This window comes from Drosophila suzukii, chromosome 3 (assembly GCF_043229965.1).
Source record: "Drosophila suzukii chromosome 3, CBGP_Dsuzu_IsoJpt1.0, whole genome shotgun sequence".
Lineage (NCBI taxonomy): Eukaryota > Metazoa > Arthropoda > Insecta > Diptera > Drosophilidae > Drosophila > Drosophila suzukii.
In genome coordinates, this window is record NC_092082.1 from 75,816,286 (window position 1) to 75,834,068 (window position 17,783).

Here is a 17,783-nt window from a genome sequence, read left to right on the forward strand (position 1 = left end):
TAACGAAACGTAATTAAAATGCACATTAATAATGAAACGTAATTTAAATGCATTTAAATAACGAAACGTAATTAAATTGAATTTCAATAATAAAACGTAATTAAACTGTACTTTAATAATGAAACGTAATTAAAATGCATTTAAATAACGAAACATAATTAAAATGCATTTGAATAACGAAACGTAATTAAAATGCATTTAAATAATGAAACGTAATTAAAATGCATTTAAATAACGAAACATAATTAAAATGCATTTGAATAACGAAACGTAATTAAAATGCATTTAAATAATGAAACGTAATTTAAATGCATTTAAATAACGAAACGTAATTAAAATGCAATTGAATAAGGAAACGTAATTAAACTGTACTTTAATAATGAAACGTAATTAAAATGCATTTAAATAACGAAACATAATTAAAATGCATTTGAATAACGAAACATAATTAAAATGCATTTGAATAACGAAACATAATTAAAATGCATTTGAATAACGAAACGTAATTAAAATGCATTTAAATAACGAAACGTAATTAAAATGCATTTAAATAACGAAACATAATTAAAATGCATTTGAATAAGAAACGTAATTAAAATGCATTTAAATAATGAAACGTAATTAAAATGCATTTAAATAACGAAACGTAATTAAATTGAATTTCAATAATAAAACGTAATTAAACTGTACTTTAATAATGAAACGTAATTAAAATGCATTTAAATAACGAAACATAATTAAAATGCATTTGAATAACGAAACGTAATTAAAATGCATTTAAATAATGAAACGTAATTAAAATGCATTTAAATAACGAAACATAATTAAAATGCATTTGAATAACGAAACGTAATTAAAATGCATTTAAATAATGAAACGTAATTAAAATGCATTTAAATAATGAAACGTAATTAAAATGCATTTAAATAACGAAACGTAATTAAAATGCATTTAAATAATGAAACGTAATTAAAATGCATTTAAATAACGAAACATAATTAAAATGCATTTGAATAACGAAACGTAATTAAATATAAAGAACTGAAATTCACATATATTCTTCATGAAACTATTGGTGGAGACAAGGTTAGGAGCAGAATGTGAAGCAGGGTGTGGAGCAGGATGCGGGAATCGTGTGCAACGTGCAAGGAGAAAAGTCGTTAAAAAAGGTCAACCGGCTTGGAAGTTCGGTGTGGGATCTTTTTGAGAGGACCAAAGATGGAAAGACAGCCAAATTGGTTTTTAACCAAAGAAATGTTATTTGATTTCTCATAAATATGTATTAAAAAGATCTCACTTGAATTTAAACTTATTGCGTTTTTAATTGTCAATAATTGAAAATAATATTTTATTTTAAAAAATACCCCTATTATATTGGTTTTACATGAATACCCCCAATGCTTATATATGAGCGATACTATCGCGATAGAATCGAGGTTTAGTCCGCAAACTATCAAGACTATCGATGGGGCTACCATCGATGTTTTTGCAGCTCTACAGGGTAATAGATAGTGTGCAGTTATTAATATTCAACTAGTTTTCCTTCTGTTTTATTTCAGTGTAAAGTAGGTAAAAAGGGATGCCAACTGGATTTCTAGACCGGTGTGGAGCTGCCAACTTTTTCTCCTAGACCGGTGTGGAGTTGCCAACTCGATTACCGGCACACCTGGTGATTGTTGCTAAACGATAAAAACGCCTCCTGACATCGATATCGAAGAACGATAGGCGCCTTGCTTCGATTGTGATTGTATATATATATACATATATATCCCCACCATATATATATGTCCGAGTGTAGAATTATCATTTTTTTGTTGCCGAAAAACAGTGTTCCGTGTTGAGAGGCGAGGGCGCCATCCTAAATGGCATTGCACGACCGCCGGGAGCGAGCCGAGCGACCAACGAAAAGCGAGAAGAGCAAGTGCCCGCAACCGAGACCGAGACTCCGCCAGCGACAGCGAATCCCAGACTGTGACTCCTCTCCCTAGACGGCCAGGAGTCGTCGCCGCCGCAAAGGCGGCCCTAACCCCTGGAAGCCCCCAATTCGGTCCGCAGCCAGTGGAGCACCATGTGCGAGGTGTGCGCCGACTTCCAGAATCTCCTGGAGCTGTGTAAGTGAAAAGTGCCCCGCAAAAAAGCGAAAGACCGCAACCCCTTCCCCCGCTCACCCATGGTATCCCGATTCCCCTCTTCCAGACGAGGTGCGCGTGGCCAGCTCGGATCTCAAGTTCCAGCTGCTGCTGAAGAGCGAGATCGAGACCACCTTCAACTACATCCAGTCCTGGCCGCAGCGCCAGTGCATGTGCCTGTACCGGGACACCAAGAACTACGACCGCTTCAACCTAGTGGTGCAGTCGCTCATCTGTCTGACGGTGCAGCACCTGAAGCACATCGACCACCTTATCGACAACTACAAGAGACTTACGGCCAGCGCCGCCCAGGTGGTGGCCCAGGCCCAACAGCAGCGAGAGCAGCAGCGGGACGAGGCGGTGGCCCAAGCGGAGGGGAAGGATGCTTCCACTCCGACGGAAGAACCGAAGAAGGAGGAGCCACCCGGCACTTCTGGTGAGGAAGCCCAGGCCTCAGGCGATGGTCCACCGAAGAAACCGCCGGTTGGCCCCTGCACTCCCCCTCCTCCGCCGGCACCCTCGACGCAGCACAAATCCCACCTGCAGTACACCGAGGAGCCCTGGATCCTGCCCGAGGTGGAGAAGCTGCTCGTGCTCGTGTCCAAGGTGTTCCTGCTCAACTTCCCGCTGTACATCGCCCACAAGCATGGCATGCACTCGCGACTGGACGACCTGCAGGCCGAGGAGGCCCACCACCTGGCCCTTATCTGCGATCTGCACGACAACGACCTGCCCATCTTCCTGCTGCGGAACGTGAGCCTTTTCTGCAACTCGGGCGGCTTTGGCGCCATGTCCCTGTGCTTCGAGCACCCCGATCTGCCGGTGTCCACTGCCCACTCGATGACCGCCGCTGTCTCGAATGTGAAACTCTGGCTGAACTATCACTGCAATACGCAGCTCTTTGTGCCGCTGCGCAGCCGCATTCTGCAGTACATGTGCAAGCTGTCGGACCAGAGCCTTCGATCAGCCGCCACCCGCGCCATGGCCGACTTTGTGTGGTCCTCCATGCGGGACCCGTTGGACGTGGCCGTCAATTTCGACACCGAAGGATTGGCCCTGGCCTTTAAGTACTTCACATCGACCACGCTGACCATGCGACTGGCAGGTAGGTCTTCTGCTCCTATTGCAAGAGATGGAAAGATCGTGTCATTTATTATTATATTATGTTATTTTACATGTTATTAGTAATTAATTCATAAAAAGAGTTTATTTACAACTGACTGCTATACGATATGAGTTGGTTTCAACAAATGACACTTTCTTTAGCCTTCGATTCGGAAAATGTAAATAGATCCAAGAAGTGTCAATGATACATAATATCATGATTAAATATTTAACATAAGCAAAATCAAGAAATTAGTATCTATTATCTCGATACATTTGTTATTGCCACTTAACAATCTGAAATATCTTCCAGGCATGGCCCAGATCAACGCACACATCAACCTATTCAATGAGATCTGCACCACCGAGACGGTCAACGAAGTGGAGTTGTTTGGACAGCGCATCGCGAACTGGTTGACTGAGAACCACATAGTGCAGCACCTGTTTGGTCCGAATCTGCACGTGGAGATCGTTAAGCAGGCGCACGTGCTGCTCAACTTTTTGGCCGTGGAGAACCAGATCTCCGAAGAGGACATCAAGCTAATCTGGCAGGCCACCCAGCTGAAGCACTGCTCCAAGACGATCTTCGACATCCTGCCGTCGCTGGTGAAGAACCTGTCCTCCCGTCCGGCCATGCACCTTTACTCACTGCTGTGCCGCATGGATCCCAAAGAGCACACCGAACAGAGCATCTACATCGCATCCGCGCTCACAAAGCAGCTGTGGACGCGCGACTGCTCGCGGAGCCAGATAAATCTGATGCAGGACCACCTGCTGGGATCCAATGTCACCGCTTCCAGTTCCGACAGCGGCAGCATTGAGGGCAGCAACACGGAAGACGACCACGTGGGCGCCGACGACAGCAGCATCGCCAGCGGTGGAGGTGGCGGAGGTGTCGGCAACAAGAGCCCAATCGATGGAGTTACTCCATGCAAGCAGGCCCGGCATAGGCGGCACATCTGCGACCCCACCACCGAAAAGGGCAAGCAGATTAGCCCTGAGGATATGGCCAAAGTGGACATGGTGTAAGTATAATTGTTTATTATTTTGTTAAGTTTGATTTATTAATAAATCTAAATTACCCAGAAACAATCGCATAGTCAATATAATTGACAACACCAGCAGCGAGGAGGAGCTGCAATCGCGGGCCGCCCTGGAGCTACAGCTGCACCGCAGCCGCAAGAAAAGCAACAAGCGACGCCGCCAAAAGGCAAACAAGCAGATTATTTTACCCCACGAACTGGTCGAGATCTGGGACGGAGCAGAGGATGTACCCAGCAGTGACGAGGCAGATGCCGACGGCGATGGTGATGGCGAGGGCGAACTTCTGGCAGATAGCGACGAGTGCAGCGATGGAGCTACAAGTCAGTTGGTGCCCGCCGCCGTGCTGAAGCATCTGCAGGGCGAGGGCCCCTACATCCGGGCCATTGAGACTAACATCAGCGAGCTGCTAAGCGGCGCCGAGAACGACGGTAGCTACTCCTCTCCGATGAGCAACAAATCCGAAAAAAACTTGGCTGATTTCGATGACGAGGACGTGTCGCCTTGCGAAGAGGAGCTGGCCCAGTTGGTCAGCTCCCGCGCCAATTGTCGGGACGTTCCACCTGCTTTCGCCGCTGCTGCCGCCGCCATGATGGTAGCCCAATCGGCAATGGCTCTGCAGAAATCAGGAGAGTCAAACGTGGCGGCTGCTGCAGCTGCTGTAGCCGCTGCTGCGGCGGCCACCGGAACTGCCCAGCAGACGTTGGTGGCGATGAATCGGCAGGCCAGCGTCGCCGCAGCCGCCGCCGTCGTGGCAGCGGCCAAGGCAAAGTCGGACTCTGATGTCGATCTGATGGAGGTGGCTTCCGCCGGCAAGCAGCACCATTCACCGAAAGCGAGCCAGGGTAGCTCTACGTCCGGGGGCACACCAGTGCAGCCCTCCTTCAAACTAAATGATGTCTGCCAGCCGGGGAACACTTTGCTCTGGGATCTGCTCCAAGATGATAAAATTGTGAGTTACTTGTTCTACTTATTAATTCTAATGATAAACTATGATGTTTACCACAAACTTCTAATGATTATTTCTTCTCGCAGGGACAACTGGGCGAATCTCTAGCTCTCGAGGCGGAGAAGGCCCTGGCCACACTTCTATGCTTCAACATGGACCGCCAACTGCGGACGAAGTTCATCGAAGGATGCCTTTACAACGTGGCCAACAACCGGAGCGTTATTGTCAGTCTGCGACTGCTGCCCAAGCTGTTCGCCTCGTTCCAACAGTTCCGACCCTCGGACACACATTCGATGACGCTGTGGGCAGAGCGAAACCACCGGATGATGCAGTGCTTTTTCAACAACATACGCCACTATGCGCGTCGCCATGCAGAGATACTGATCACCCAGAATGGGGAGCAACAGCAGCAGCAGCTTGGCGGCCAGCTCTACTCCCACAAGACACAAGTCTCTGTTCGCCTGCAGTTCCTATCGTCGATCTTCTCGACGGTGGGATCGCCAAAGAGCTTCCGCCTAACACTGGAGCAGCTGGACGCGCTATGGGAGTGGCTGGCCCACGATCCGGAGTGTGCCGACTGCTACTTCTCGTGGCTGCAGGCCCAAGCCAAGGGCGGTGACCAGCATGCTCTGGGCATTGAGGCACTGCAGCATTTATATCTGAAGAAACTCCCCGAGCTGCGTCCTGAGGAGTTCTCCATGGTGGCATTGGGACTGTTCCAACAGCTCTGCAGCTTCGCCCGCATCGCTATGGCCGAGTACGACAAGCACAGTGAACAGATCTCGGCCAGCGCCAGCGCCGTGGGCATGTACCACCTTTGGAAGATCGCACTGCGCGCCCAGAGCAACGATGTCTCCCTGGCGGCCATACAGTACATCAACATGTACTACATGGGCCAGCAGTTGCGCCTCGAAAAGGAGTTCGTTTCCCAGTGCATGGAAAATCTAGTGCAAGCGGCCACGGCCCTGGAAAGGTGAGTGGACAGTCGCTAATCTGTACTCCCATGCATGGCATCCAAAGAATTTGGTTAACTAAATAAATGTGATAGTTTAAAACTTTTTCATTTACAACCCTTGAAAGATATATTATTTGCATCTTATTAATGATGGTAATTCGTTCTCCCTTTCAGCATCGATGACGAGACTGCCTTGATGAGGGTACAGCGCGGATTGCTTTTGCTGAACACCCATCTGGATACTTTTCGGCGTCGATATGCCTTCCACCTGCGCCGTTGGGCAATCGAGGGTAAAGGAATTGGATCGCACAGCAACCTGAAGAATGAGGGAGCTGGTCCGCCTTTGCGGATTGTGCTACAGCAGGCAGGACTCTCTGAGAAGAGCCTGTTGCAGATGCACGCTTGTGACCTAATCGCTGACCTCAAGGCAGAGGTGTCCAAGTGGTGGGAGAGTCTGCAAACTGGTTTGGCTGCTCCTGTGCTCGGTTTGCTTCTCAGCGATGGGCCGCTTCGCATTATCACCCAGGGACAAGAACTTACCTCGGATTACGATGAACGGAGCCTTGGAGATGCTGGCTTCAAGGATAACCAGATCGTATACGTGTCGTTGGGAGGACGCGGAGCCAGGCGAAAAGAGTCCAACTTGGAGCACCCGTCAATGCTACCACCGCCACCCAAGGAGTGTTTGCCTACGGTGCTCCTCCTGCAGCCCAAGTACTTCGAGAAGCTATTCTGCCTAATGCAGACTCTGGGAGATATGCAACCACAAGCATCGACTGTTAACCCCCAGCACCACACCAAGGCACAATTGCTCTCCCGTCGCGTGTGGGATATCCTTGCCATGTTGCCTACCAATCCGCACATCCTAGACTCCTTCAAGGGTCTGGTCACGGACCTTAGCGAACTGGAGCAGCTCGATGCTGCCGGAGAAGAGGAGCAGCTGGCCACAAAGCGCAAGCAGATCAAGCAGAAATTCAAAGATCTTCTCGATCCGAACAACCTGCAGAAGTTCATGTACTCGCTGCATATTGTGGAGAGCCTGGCTCTAACCAGTTCCAGACGCGGCGAGTCCAACGGAAACCTGTCCATGGGACATCCACCGGAGCAGGTACGAGGCAAGAAGTCCTCGATGGGGAGACGGCGAAATAGCAACGAGCAGCCGCCGCCACCGCCTCCAGAGGTCAAGCAAGGCAAGGAGCAACTGTGTGAGGTAGAGGCCCCATTGACACCCACTCCCGCATCTGGTTTGCAGGATGTAGAGACGGAAGCTAGCAGTAGCAGCGGCGGCGACAAGGAAAACCAGCCGAAGCAGCACAGCAAGCGGCAAAAGAAGAGCGAAGCTTTTGAGCAGGAAAAGGAACGTCCAGTGGGTTGCTCCACCCCGCCGTCCCCTACTCCACCACCACCTCCACTTTCCGTGATGGAAAGGGGCGACAATAAGTGGAGTGAGGCGTTCGTGAAGTGTGGTGGCCTTCGGCATCTCTACGAGATTTTCAGCGGTGGTCAATTGCAACAAAGCGCACATCCCAAGGAGCTGGCTTTAAATGAATGGCGCCACGATTGCCTGGCCAGTCTGTTACGCATACTCTGGCTTTTGGGATTCGAGGAGCTGCAGTCGGCGGATGCCCATGTTCTTATGTCACGTCCGCATCCGTTTATGCTGCAGTTGATGGAGGTGCCAGAATGCCTTACCCGTCTCTCATCGATTCTCAACGACGAAGTTCACCAGCAGCATCAGGCGTCTTCTGCCAATCCACTGGTATTCCCCTATCAGTTCCAGCACTTGCGCACCGGTTTTTGGGGCAGAGCGCAGCTCATCCAGTTCGCCATGAACATCCTGGTGAGTTTTGTGCACGCCTCGGCGGAAGCTAGAAGGCTTCTTTGGGCCCAGTCGGATACCGATCACTGCCGTTGGCTGCAGAAGTTCATCCTGGAGGATCCTGAACCCGCTGTGCGCCGTGAGATTTGCGCGGGACTTTACCGTATTTGCTTGGGAAACGCACACAGTTATCGCCTATTGTTGGCTCCACTGCTGCACAAGCTGATCGCCCTGCTGCCCTTGGCCGAACAGATGAGCTCGGGCACCCAGCCCACTCAGTTTCTGCTATCCGAGGAAGGCAAAGATCCGTATGGACCCGCCTGCCGCGACTACTTCTGGTTGCTGGCCAGATTGGTGGACACTCTTTCGCCTGAAATGGTGGCCGAAGAGCACATCGACATTGAAATGCTGTGCGAAAGCATCTCGCAAAGCATTCTTACCCGAGAATATTACGAGTTGCGTCATGGCTACCAGGACGATGGATTGGTGGGACTTCTGAACCTTATGTCTAATCTAATCAAGTACGACACCACCTTTAAGTACACCCCCAAGGCACTATCCTTCATTGAGCAGCTGATTGGCTTCCTGTTCGACATGCCCTCGCCGGCGGATCGGCAGAAGCCGAAGTGCAAATCAGCATCATCTCGGGCTTCCGCGTACGATCTCCTGGTTGAACTGTGCCGTGGGTGCGCCACCAACTACGGGTATCTGCATGGGCGTCTTTTGGCTCAGCACAAGTCCGGACCGAAGCAGCCGTATCCCTGGGATTACTGGCCACGGGATGAGGGCAGATCAGAATGCGGTTACGTGGGACTGACTAATTTAGGAGCCACTTGCTATATGGCTTCTTGCGTCCAGCACTTGTACATGATGCCACAAGCGCGTGCAGCAGTTTTGCGAGTTCCGCCCACAGCTGCCCGTAAGCACGGACCCACTCTCCTGGAACTACAACGAATGTTTGCCTATCTGCTGGAATCGGAACGGAAGTCTTACAACCCACGAAGCTTTTGCCGTGTGTACCAAATGGATCACCAGCCGCTGAACACGGGCGAGCAAAAAGATATGGCGGAGTTCTTCATTGATCTGGTGTCCAAACTGGAGGATATGACGCCCGATTTGAAGCACCTCGTGAAGAGGCTCTTCTGTGGCTCCTTGAGCAACAATGTGGTCTCCCTGGACTGCGGTCACGTCTCTCGAACGGCCGAGGACTTCTACACGGTGCGATGCCAGGTGGCAGACATGCGCAATCTTCAGGAATCTCTGGACGAGGTCACCGTGAAAGATACGCTAGAGGGCGACAACATGTACACCTGCTCCCAGTGCGGCAAAAAGGTTCGAGCTGAGAAACGGGCCTGCTTCAAGAAGCTCCCCCAGATCTTGTGTTTCAACACCATGCGCTACACGTTCAATATGGTCACCATGCTCAAGGAGAAGGTCAACACCCACTTCTCTTTCCCGCTGCGACTGAACATGTGCCACTATGTGGAGAAGACCTTGATGCCTCAGCAGTACAAGGAGGAGCGAGAGAGACGCCAGCGGGAGAACGAAGGAGCAGATGGTGGAGGCGATGAGAATGACAACGAAAAGGCGGAGGCCACACTTGATGCCGATATTGAGGAGTGCTACGAGTAAGTACTTTTGCTTTATTTTGGGATGATTTTCCGAACCCTTAGTGCGATATTGAACAACTCTAATGCTCATTTATGGTTGATCTTCGGCAGGTATGAGCTGGTGGGCGTCACTGTCCACACGGGCACGGCGGATGGGGGCCACTACTACAGCTTTATCAAGGAGCGCACGAAGACCAGTTACCATCCACACGAGCGCTGGTTCCTTTTCAACGATGCCGAAGTGAAGCCCTTTGATCCATCACAGATAGCAGCCGAGTGTTTTGGCGGGGAGATGACGGTGAGTAAATGGATTTTCATTAAAATCTCGCAAAATCTTACATTTGTGTTTCAACTTGCAGAGCAAAACCTACGACTCAGTGACAGAGAAATATCTGGACTTCAGCTTCGAGAAAACCAACTCCGCCTATATGCTGTTTTACGAGCGCCGATTGCCAGAGCACCTGCAGCGGCGGCATTCCGAGCTGCTAGTTACACCAACGCCCAGTCCCACAGTGGAGGAGAAATCCGAGGCGGAGGAGCCCACTAAAATGGAGACCAGCTCCAGCGATATTAAGGCAGATGATGATGTGGAGGTGGAAGACGAGGCGAAAGACAAGGAGCAGCCTGCCAAGGAGGAGAAAGATGCCAACGAGACCGCAGTAAAGGAAGATATTACGGAGGCCAAAGCGAAACAGGATGAGCCTGAGAAAAAGGAATCTGATTCGCTATCAACAGAGGGCGAAAAAAAATCAGAGACTGATAAAAAGGACGCAGAGAAGACGAACGAGAGCAGTGAGGAGGAAAAGCAAGAAACAGCCAATTGTGATAATCATAAGCCAAGCAACAATAGCCACAACAAAGCCAGCAATGACCAACAGCCTTCCACGTCGAAGGCTGCCCAGAAGCTGCAACTATTTCGTCCATTGTTGAACAAGGAGCTGGAGGATTGGATCTGGCAGGACAACCGACAGTTCCTGCAGGATCGCAACATCTTCGAACACACTTATTTCAAGTAAAGTTTGCTATAATTTTCCTGTATTTCGCTTTGTATCAAATTGTTTTCTTCTTCGACAGCTTTATGTGGCAGATATGTGGCCACATACCGCAGTCTTTAATATCGGAGGCGGACGTAACCTGTATGGCGGCCAAGTTGTCGGTGTCGTTCTTTATTGAGACTTTTATTCATGCCAAGGAAAAGGTGGGTTAACTCTCGGTGAAGCTGGAAAAGTGTATCATCATGCGTTACCTTCTTTTTATAGCCCACCATGGTGCCCTGGGTGGAGCTGCTGACCAAGCAGTTCAATGCCAGCCAGGAGGCCTGCGAGTGGTTCCTGTCGCACATGTCGCTGGAGCCTTACTGGCCGGTGCAAGTCCTAATCCAGTGTCCCAATCAAATGGTTCGCCAAATGTTCCAGCGTTTGGTTATCCATGTCATCCAGCAATTGCGGTAAGTAAAATATTGTATATCATTGATTTAATACTTATGAATTTATTATCCCGACAGCGCTTCACATGCCGATCTTTATCTGGATGTGGAAACGGACGAGGATGACAAGGAGTTGATTGGTCAGGCCTCTTGTGTCACCCGCTTCATCGGCTCGCTAATCGCGCTTCTGGAACACGGCGCCCGAGCAAACCTGCGTCACCTGTCTGAGTACTTTGGACTGTTGTGCGAGTTTTCGCGCATGGGTGACGAGGAGGCTATGTACTTGCTACGCATCGGGATACTCAAGAGCCTGGTGGACTTCTATCTGGGACACAAGCAAACGGACAGCGTTAGTTGATCAGGGTGATTCGCACCTAAGATGGTTATTTATATGGTTTTCTTTCTCCGAAGCAGATAGACATAAGCTCTGACAACGAAGACAACTCCTCGGACGAGGCACTGTCCGTAGACAAGATGCGACCCGCGTCCCTGGACAAAATGATTGCGCTGTGTGCCAGCTTAGTGGAGAGATCGCGAGGACCCGACTTCCGGCTTCGGCTCTCGCCCAAAGACTTTACTGCAATCGCCGGCGGCAAGGTTATACTCAAAAAATTGGAAAAGGCTGTCTTTTCCGTATAATCAATCCACCATTCAAGCATTCCATTTCCAATACCAAGCACCTCACCAATCAATCCATCAGCACCACCATTCCGAAACCGAATTCCCATAGTCAAGATAAAAAATTGCCATACAAATTCCATTACCAATTGTGTTTCCTCTGTTCAAAGTTCCCTGCTCTTTGTTAAATGTTTCGCTTATATTTCGTAGGGGTTTCCATTTTTGTACCAACAAATAAAGGACGGCATTAATCCGCACCAGACCAAGCATTTAATCCACGCGCTTTGTCGCTGGGACGAGCGCCTGGCTACCCAAATCATCGGGATGCTCTTCGCCTCGGTGACCAAGCACACAGAGCTGTGCGCGCCCTTCTTCAAGCTGCTCACCCTGCTCACCGAGACGCAGGGCGGTCCCGTGGGCCTGCCCTGCTTCACCCAGCTGATCCTGCCGCGCATGTGGGACGCAGCCGAGTATTGCCCACAGTCCGTACTCGACTGGCTCTCGCTGCAGGCCACCAAGAACAAGATCGCCCACGCCTGGATCCTTCAATCAGCCGAGCAGTGGCTCGAGCAATTCCTGCTAGCCCATGATAACACGCGTGTGCGGAACGGTAAGACGTCGGAAGTTTCCGATCGGGGGCTGGTCCTACTGATTCCCCCGGCTTTATTCCAGCTGCCGCCTTTCTGCTGGTGGCACTGGTGCCCTCGCAGCCCTTCCGGGCCAATTTCCGCGCCCACTCACAACACAAGCTGCTGGCCCTCAATCCACACAGCTATCGGTAAGTGATACGGAATTTAATAATATTACAAACCTTTAATTGTCTTGCCTAACTTCCCGCAGCGACATCAACAGCGATGCCCAGGCTGTGCTGCACCAGGTGATTACGCTACTCCTGCGACTGTTGCGTCCTGCACGCGTCTATGCGGACATCGGAGCCCATGGCACCACCAAGCTGACCGCCTACTTTAACCTTCTCAGCTATTGTATGGTTTCAAAGACTGAAAAACTAATGGCAAGTTTGGCAGCGGCAATTTCTCCCTATAAGACCGATCTGTTCCGTACTAAATGGGCCCTTCTTGTTGCCACTTGCAGATAGGTTCGTTCATGCGCTCCCTATGGGAGCTGTTTCATCCACGCCTCTCGGAGCCCAGTGTTCCGGCCCATCACAACAAGCACGCACTTTTAACCTTCTGGCACCATTCGCTGGTGGACTGTCCGGAGAATGCTGCCCAGGTTGCCAACTGCCCAGAGATCACGCGCAACATTGCATTTAATTATATACTGTAAGGAGTTCATTTCTTCTGCCCAGATAGACCTTTGTTAACCCCAATGATTACCTATTAGGGCCGACCATGACGACGCGGAGATAGTCACCTACAACCGTTCCATGCTGCCCGCCTACTACGGACTCCTCCGACTGTGCTGTGAGCAGAGCCGAGCCCTCACCCGCCAGCTGTCCCAGCATCAGAACCTCCAGTGGGCCTTTAAGAACATCACTCCCCATCCCACGCAGTACGCTGCTGCCGTGGATGAGCTCTTCAAGCTGATGGCGCTGTTCGCCACCCGTCATCCGGATGCCAGTGAGCAGGAGAAGCTCGATGTGACCCAGTTTAGGAGGGCGGTGATCGTGTCCTACACCAGCAGCCTGGATGCTCGAGTCTCTTGGTCCACGCTGATCAGTGCTCTTAAGATACTTGGTTAGAAAAGTGATTCGAAAACTGACACAAGACTATATTTAATGTATTTGTTTTTCTCTACAGTGGACAATGAGGAAGATCGCACCATGGTGATCTTCAATGGCGGCATTGAGATGTGCTTTGAGGCGCTGCACACGCTACATTCCATGCATCACGAGGCCACCGCCTGCCATGTGGCTGGGGACCTGTTCGATCTTCTGGGCGAGATGCTGCTCCTCCTGGCCACGCTGCGAACACGCACCGACAGCCCGGCACAGAAGAAGCAGCAGCAGCAACAACAGCAGCTGGAGCAGCAGTTGCAGTTGCAACAGCAACAGATGCTGCAGAAACAGCAGCAACAATCTCAAAGCCAAACACAAGCACCCCAGACGCCGCAGCAGAAGGAGAAACAGCTTCAACAACAGATGCAGCAGCACCTGCAACTGCAGCAGTTGCAACAGATGCAGTTCCAGCAACAGCATTTCCTGCGGCAGCAGCACCAGCACTCTGCCCTGGCCAAGGCACTGCCGGACGCAGTTAAGCGGCTGGCTACGCTACTCAACACCTTCAACTCGCCGGAGATCAGTCGCATGGCTTTGGAAGTGCTCAAGGAGCTGGTGCGCAACACCAGCCTGGAAACCATCAGCATTCTGGCGCCCATCCTCATTAATTGTCATCTGTCCGTGGCGAATGCTCCCAACGCAATCGGTCCCCTGGGACCCTACTTCCCGCGTCGCGGCGCAAAGCACACGCCTTGGCCCTTGGGAGCGAAGAATTCACCCCGTCCACCACGTCCCATGGTACAGATGTGCATCGCTTTGGCAGAGCTCACGCCTCGCGGTCTCGATGCAGACTACGACGTTCAGGTGGAGTCGTTCTACAGACCCTACCATGACTTCATCGATGTCATGATGCGCATGTGTGTTAACACGGGTACTCTAAACGACACGCTAGTCAAGCTTCAATGCTTGGTAGCCATTGAGTCCACGCCGCTGCACTTTAACTACTTCCCAAAATTCTGGGTGGGCATACACAACAATGCACTGACGCACAAGTAAGAAAAAGTTGTTTTTTAATTCGATGTATTTTACCTAAACATCCTTTTATCTTTCCTTAGATATGTTGAGCTGCTGGTGAAGAATCAACTGTTGGTGGAGTACCTACACAATGTCCTGAGGGACGAACGAAGCATGTTAAAGGACGCCTGCGTGCGCGAGTTTCTGGAGCTCTACTACCACAAGGTTGCCGCCCAGTTGCCGGTAGCCCGCATGATCTACACGATCAACTATGGAATGCACTCCAAGGACGACATCGACGAGCTGTGCGGCGATCTTTTTGCCATCCGTATCATTGCCCAGGCCACTGGAGTACCGGCCTCAGTACGCAAGGAGCTGCGAGGATCCCTGAGAGCACTGCAGAACAAGAGCGAGAGATTCAGGAAGGAGTCGGAGCGGGGTATGTTATCTATTCCTAAATGTAGTTAATTTTCTTAAACTTTGTGGAGTATTTAAGTACGCTGAAATTGTAGAGCTTTTATCACCGTGTCCCTTATTCGCAGATCCATTTCCGAACAAGAAGCAGAAACGCGATGCCCAGAAGGATAAGGAAAAGGATCAGGCCCAATCGGAGGGCGAGAATGCAAACTCAATAGATGCCGACAAACCAGCAGATGTGTCCATGGAGTCCAGCGGTAACTCGGAGGCAGTAACTGACGGCACCAAACCACCCACTCCCGCCGGCAGCGACGATGAGCAGATGGAGAAGACGTCAATTCCCTCTTCCGACGACGAGACCGAGCTGGAGGATGAGCTACAGCCGACGCCCAAGCGCAACAAGAAGGCGTCGAACAAGAAAACCGCACAGGATCGCCTCAACGAGGAGCGTGAAAAGCGTTTAATCACGCTGATCACCATGGAGTCGTATATTCAGAGCATTTTTGCCATTCTCAAGCGGGATTCAAATGTGCCCAGTGCGGGGGCCACTAAGGAACCCAACGAGGAACCATGTGGCGAGGCTTCCACATCGGCAGCGGCCGCTGTAAAGTTGTCCCGTCCCAAGGGAGCTTGCACTCCGCCCGAGCCGATGCCCGAGGCGAGCGATACGCGGTGCAACATGGAGACGGAGGCAGGGGCGGAGGAGCCATCAACGAAGGCGAGTCAGACCAATGGCAGCCAACCGACCGAATCCCCGCCAGCGGCCAATAGCGCAGACACTGCCCCCGCGAATCCCTCGCCCGCTCCCTCCGCAGCCGTCGCGTCCACGTCCCAGGCGGCGAGTCCTACACAGATTTAGTTGTCATTCAACGATTTGCTCAGCATTTTGTTTTTCGGCAAGCCACTGGACTGATAATGGGCGCCGGGAGCTGACCACGGCTGAGCTCCTAACCTGTAAGAATTTTGTGGCCAAAGGTCATTGTTAGGTACACGTAAGCAACCCAAGGTTGGTGCTAATGGTTGGCTTGGGCGCGAACCCAGGCACACACACACAAATCAGACAGACTAATATTGGCGATTCAGAGCGACACAAGCTATAAGCTCCCATGCCTTTATATCCCTTTTCCAGGCAGATAGAAAGTGCTAAGAAGATCTATTTTCCGAGAATAACAGAAACGGAAAGTGGAGACTGGTTCGGGGCTAATAGATACTTAGTTAAGCTTAACAACAAATAGCAACGTAACACACACATTCAAGCCCCACACGCAAACACCCCATAAACATACCCGACCGGCCCACAATTATATTCAATATATAGATATAAATGTAACTAATATAAGACTATCATGCACGCAACGTCCCCCGCAGAGAAGAGAACCCGTAAACGATCCCCTTTTATATGGATAGTTACGAAAAAAGTTTAAACAATCCGATGGAGAAATTTGTTATGCCAAAAAAAAGGAAAGCGGTAAAGCAGTTGAATTAGAGGCAGCATTAAAACTACAAATTAAATGTTTGAACGAGAGCAGTTGAAGAAGATCAATGAAACGGCTTACGAGACGCTAATATCTATATATGTTGTATTAGATCGATTAAGTATCATTTATAAAACGATGCTAAGAACATTTGCTTACCTTCTTTTCTCGCCTTTTCCTACCCCCAAATGCACTTAAGCGATACGTTAGAAATGAACAGATATTATTATAATAGAACTTAACGAAACATTTTAAATATTGGATGTGTTAAAATATGTCATAATCATTTTCAATGTAAATCGCATAACGCAAACCAATCGAACAGTGTTAAGTTCACATCCGATAAGGATAAATTGTAATGTTTAGAACGTAAGGAGTGTAGAGAGTTGTTGTCCCAGGTGAAACACAACAGGACAAAAATGATAACTTTAAATAAAGTAACTGGCCAGCCCCAAAACGGGTCGCGTATATTGATAGTTTTAAGTCCACAGAAGAACATAAGCGATCGAAATCCCCACAATGTAATGTTGAAAAACAAAAAAATCAGAAACTAAATCACACCCAAAACAAATCATGAGAATAATAAATTTAAATGATATGTAATTGAAACAAATGGAATGGTATTTATTCGGTCGGGCAAATGACCGATTGCATCCAACCTGTTGCTCTTGAAATCGAGTGTTCTATTCCGGAAAATTGTGTGACACGCATGCGCTGCCCTAAATGCCAAATTCCGGAAAAGTGCCACCCCAAATACCAGTCCATAAAAATTCAGTGTACTATTTGGATTTAAATTAGGAGAACCGAAGTTTACGAAAGAAAATTTGTACAAAAATGCCTTGTGTCGGTTGCGGTAAAGGTGAGTTGAATATTAGATTAGTGGTAGATGTTTACAGATATCGTAGATACAGTATATCAAAAAAAGGTTTCTATAATGAAGTCACTGGACAACATTTTCTTTATAATCAATAAAGCCAGTTTCCTTCTTAATAATCTGTATCGTTAAAGCAATATAAACTCCATTCCTTTCCAGAATGCAAATGCACCCCGGAAAAGTGCGGCGAGAGCTGCAAGTGCCAAAATCCCGGACAATGCAGATGCAATCCCGCAAATGCCGCCCCCTCCGGCGAATGTTGCAAGAAGGGTGGCGACACCGCGGGGGGTGATGCCAAGGGAAAATGCTGCGGCGACAAGAAGTAGAGGCCAATATACCCATTGATGTCAGAGAAAAAATACATTTTCGTTCCTTTTATTTCTCGATGGCCATAACTGCTAGTGAGCTGTTATCATTAAATACATTTATTGTTTAATCGAATCAAAACCAAGACTTCTACACTTTTACTGCACAAGATAAACTAATGACCTATACCAGCATTGCTCTTTGTGTTCAACTTTAATGGGTGGCAATGATTTGTTTTTTTTTCGTTTTTATTTATTTATTTTTTGTAAATTAATTTTAAATAACAAAAGGTGGCAAAATGAGGCGCTTAGCAAAACCAGCCAACAACAATGTGCACTCTGTTTATACATAGATTGCTTATGGAATTC

The 17,783-nt window shown here is 49.2% G+C and overlaps 2 protein-coding genes across 3 annotated transcripts; both read left to right on the forward strand.

Annotated features, from left to right (window-relative positions):
* The first annotated feature begins 1,751 nt into the window (after window positions 1-1,751).
* On the forward strand, window positions 1,752-16,848 carry puf (ubiquitinyl hydrolase 1 puf). Of its 2 annotated transcripts, none has more exons than XM_070995579.1 (20): window positions 1,752-2,111; window positions 2,197-3,234; window positions 3,547-4,258; window positions 4,320-5,226; window positions 5,310-6,196; window positions 6,353-9,625; window positions 9,719-9,905; window positions 9,967-10,619; window positions 10,682-10,805; window positions 10,867-11,054; window positions 11,112-11,382; window positions 11,448-11,630; window positions 11,862-12,261; window positions 12,324-12,429; window positions 12,492-12,667; window positions 12,748-12,934; window positions 12,996-13,348; window positions 13,412-14,381; window positions 14,445-14,782; window positions 14,856-16,848. In XM_070995579.1, the coding sequence occupies exons 1-20, from the start codon at window positions 2,069-2,071 to the stop codon at window positions 15,617-15,619; spliced, it is 11,760 nt and encodes a 3,919-aa protein (XP_070851680.1). In that variant the 5' UTR covers window positions 1,752-2,068; the 3' UTR covers window positions 15,620-16,848. The 2 variants fall into 2 exon arrangements, with proteins under 2 accessions (XP_070851680.1, XP_070851681.1); XM_070995580.1 differs by having other exon boundaries at window positions 1,754-2,111; window positions 14,886-16,848.
* A 95-nt stretch (window positions 16,849-16,943) lies between these two features.
* On the forward strand, window positions 16,944-17,609 carry MtnF (Metallothionein F). The gene is made up of 2 exons (XM_017076684.4): window positions 16,944-17,094; window positions 17,269-17,609. Exons 1-2 carry the CDS (start codon window positions 17,070-17,072, stop codon window positions 17,433-17,435), a joined length of 192 nt encoding a protein of 63 aa, XP_016932173.4. The 5' UTR covers window positions 16,944-17,069; the 3' UTR covers window positions 17,436-17,609.
* Window positions 17,610-17,783: the final 174 nt, after the last annotated feature.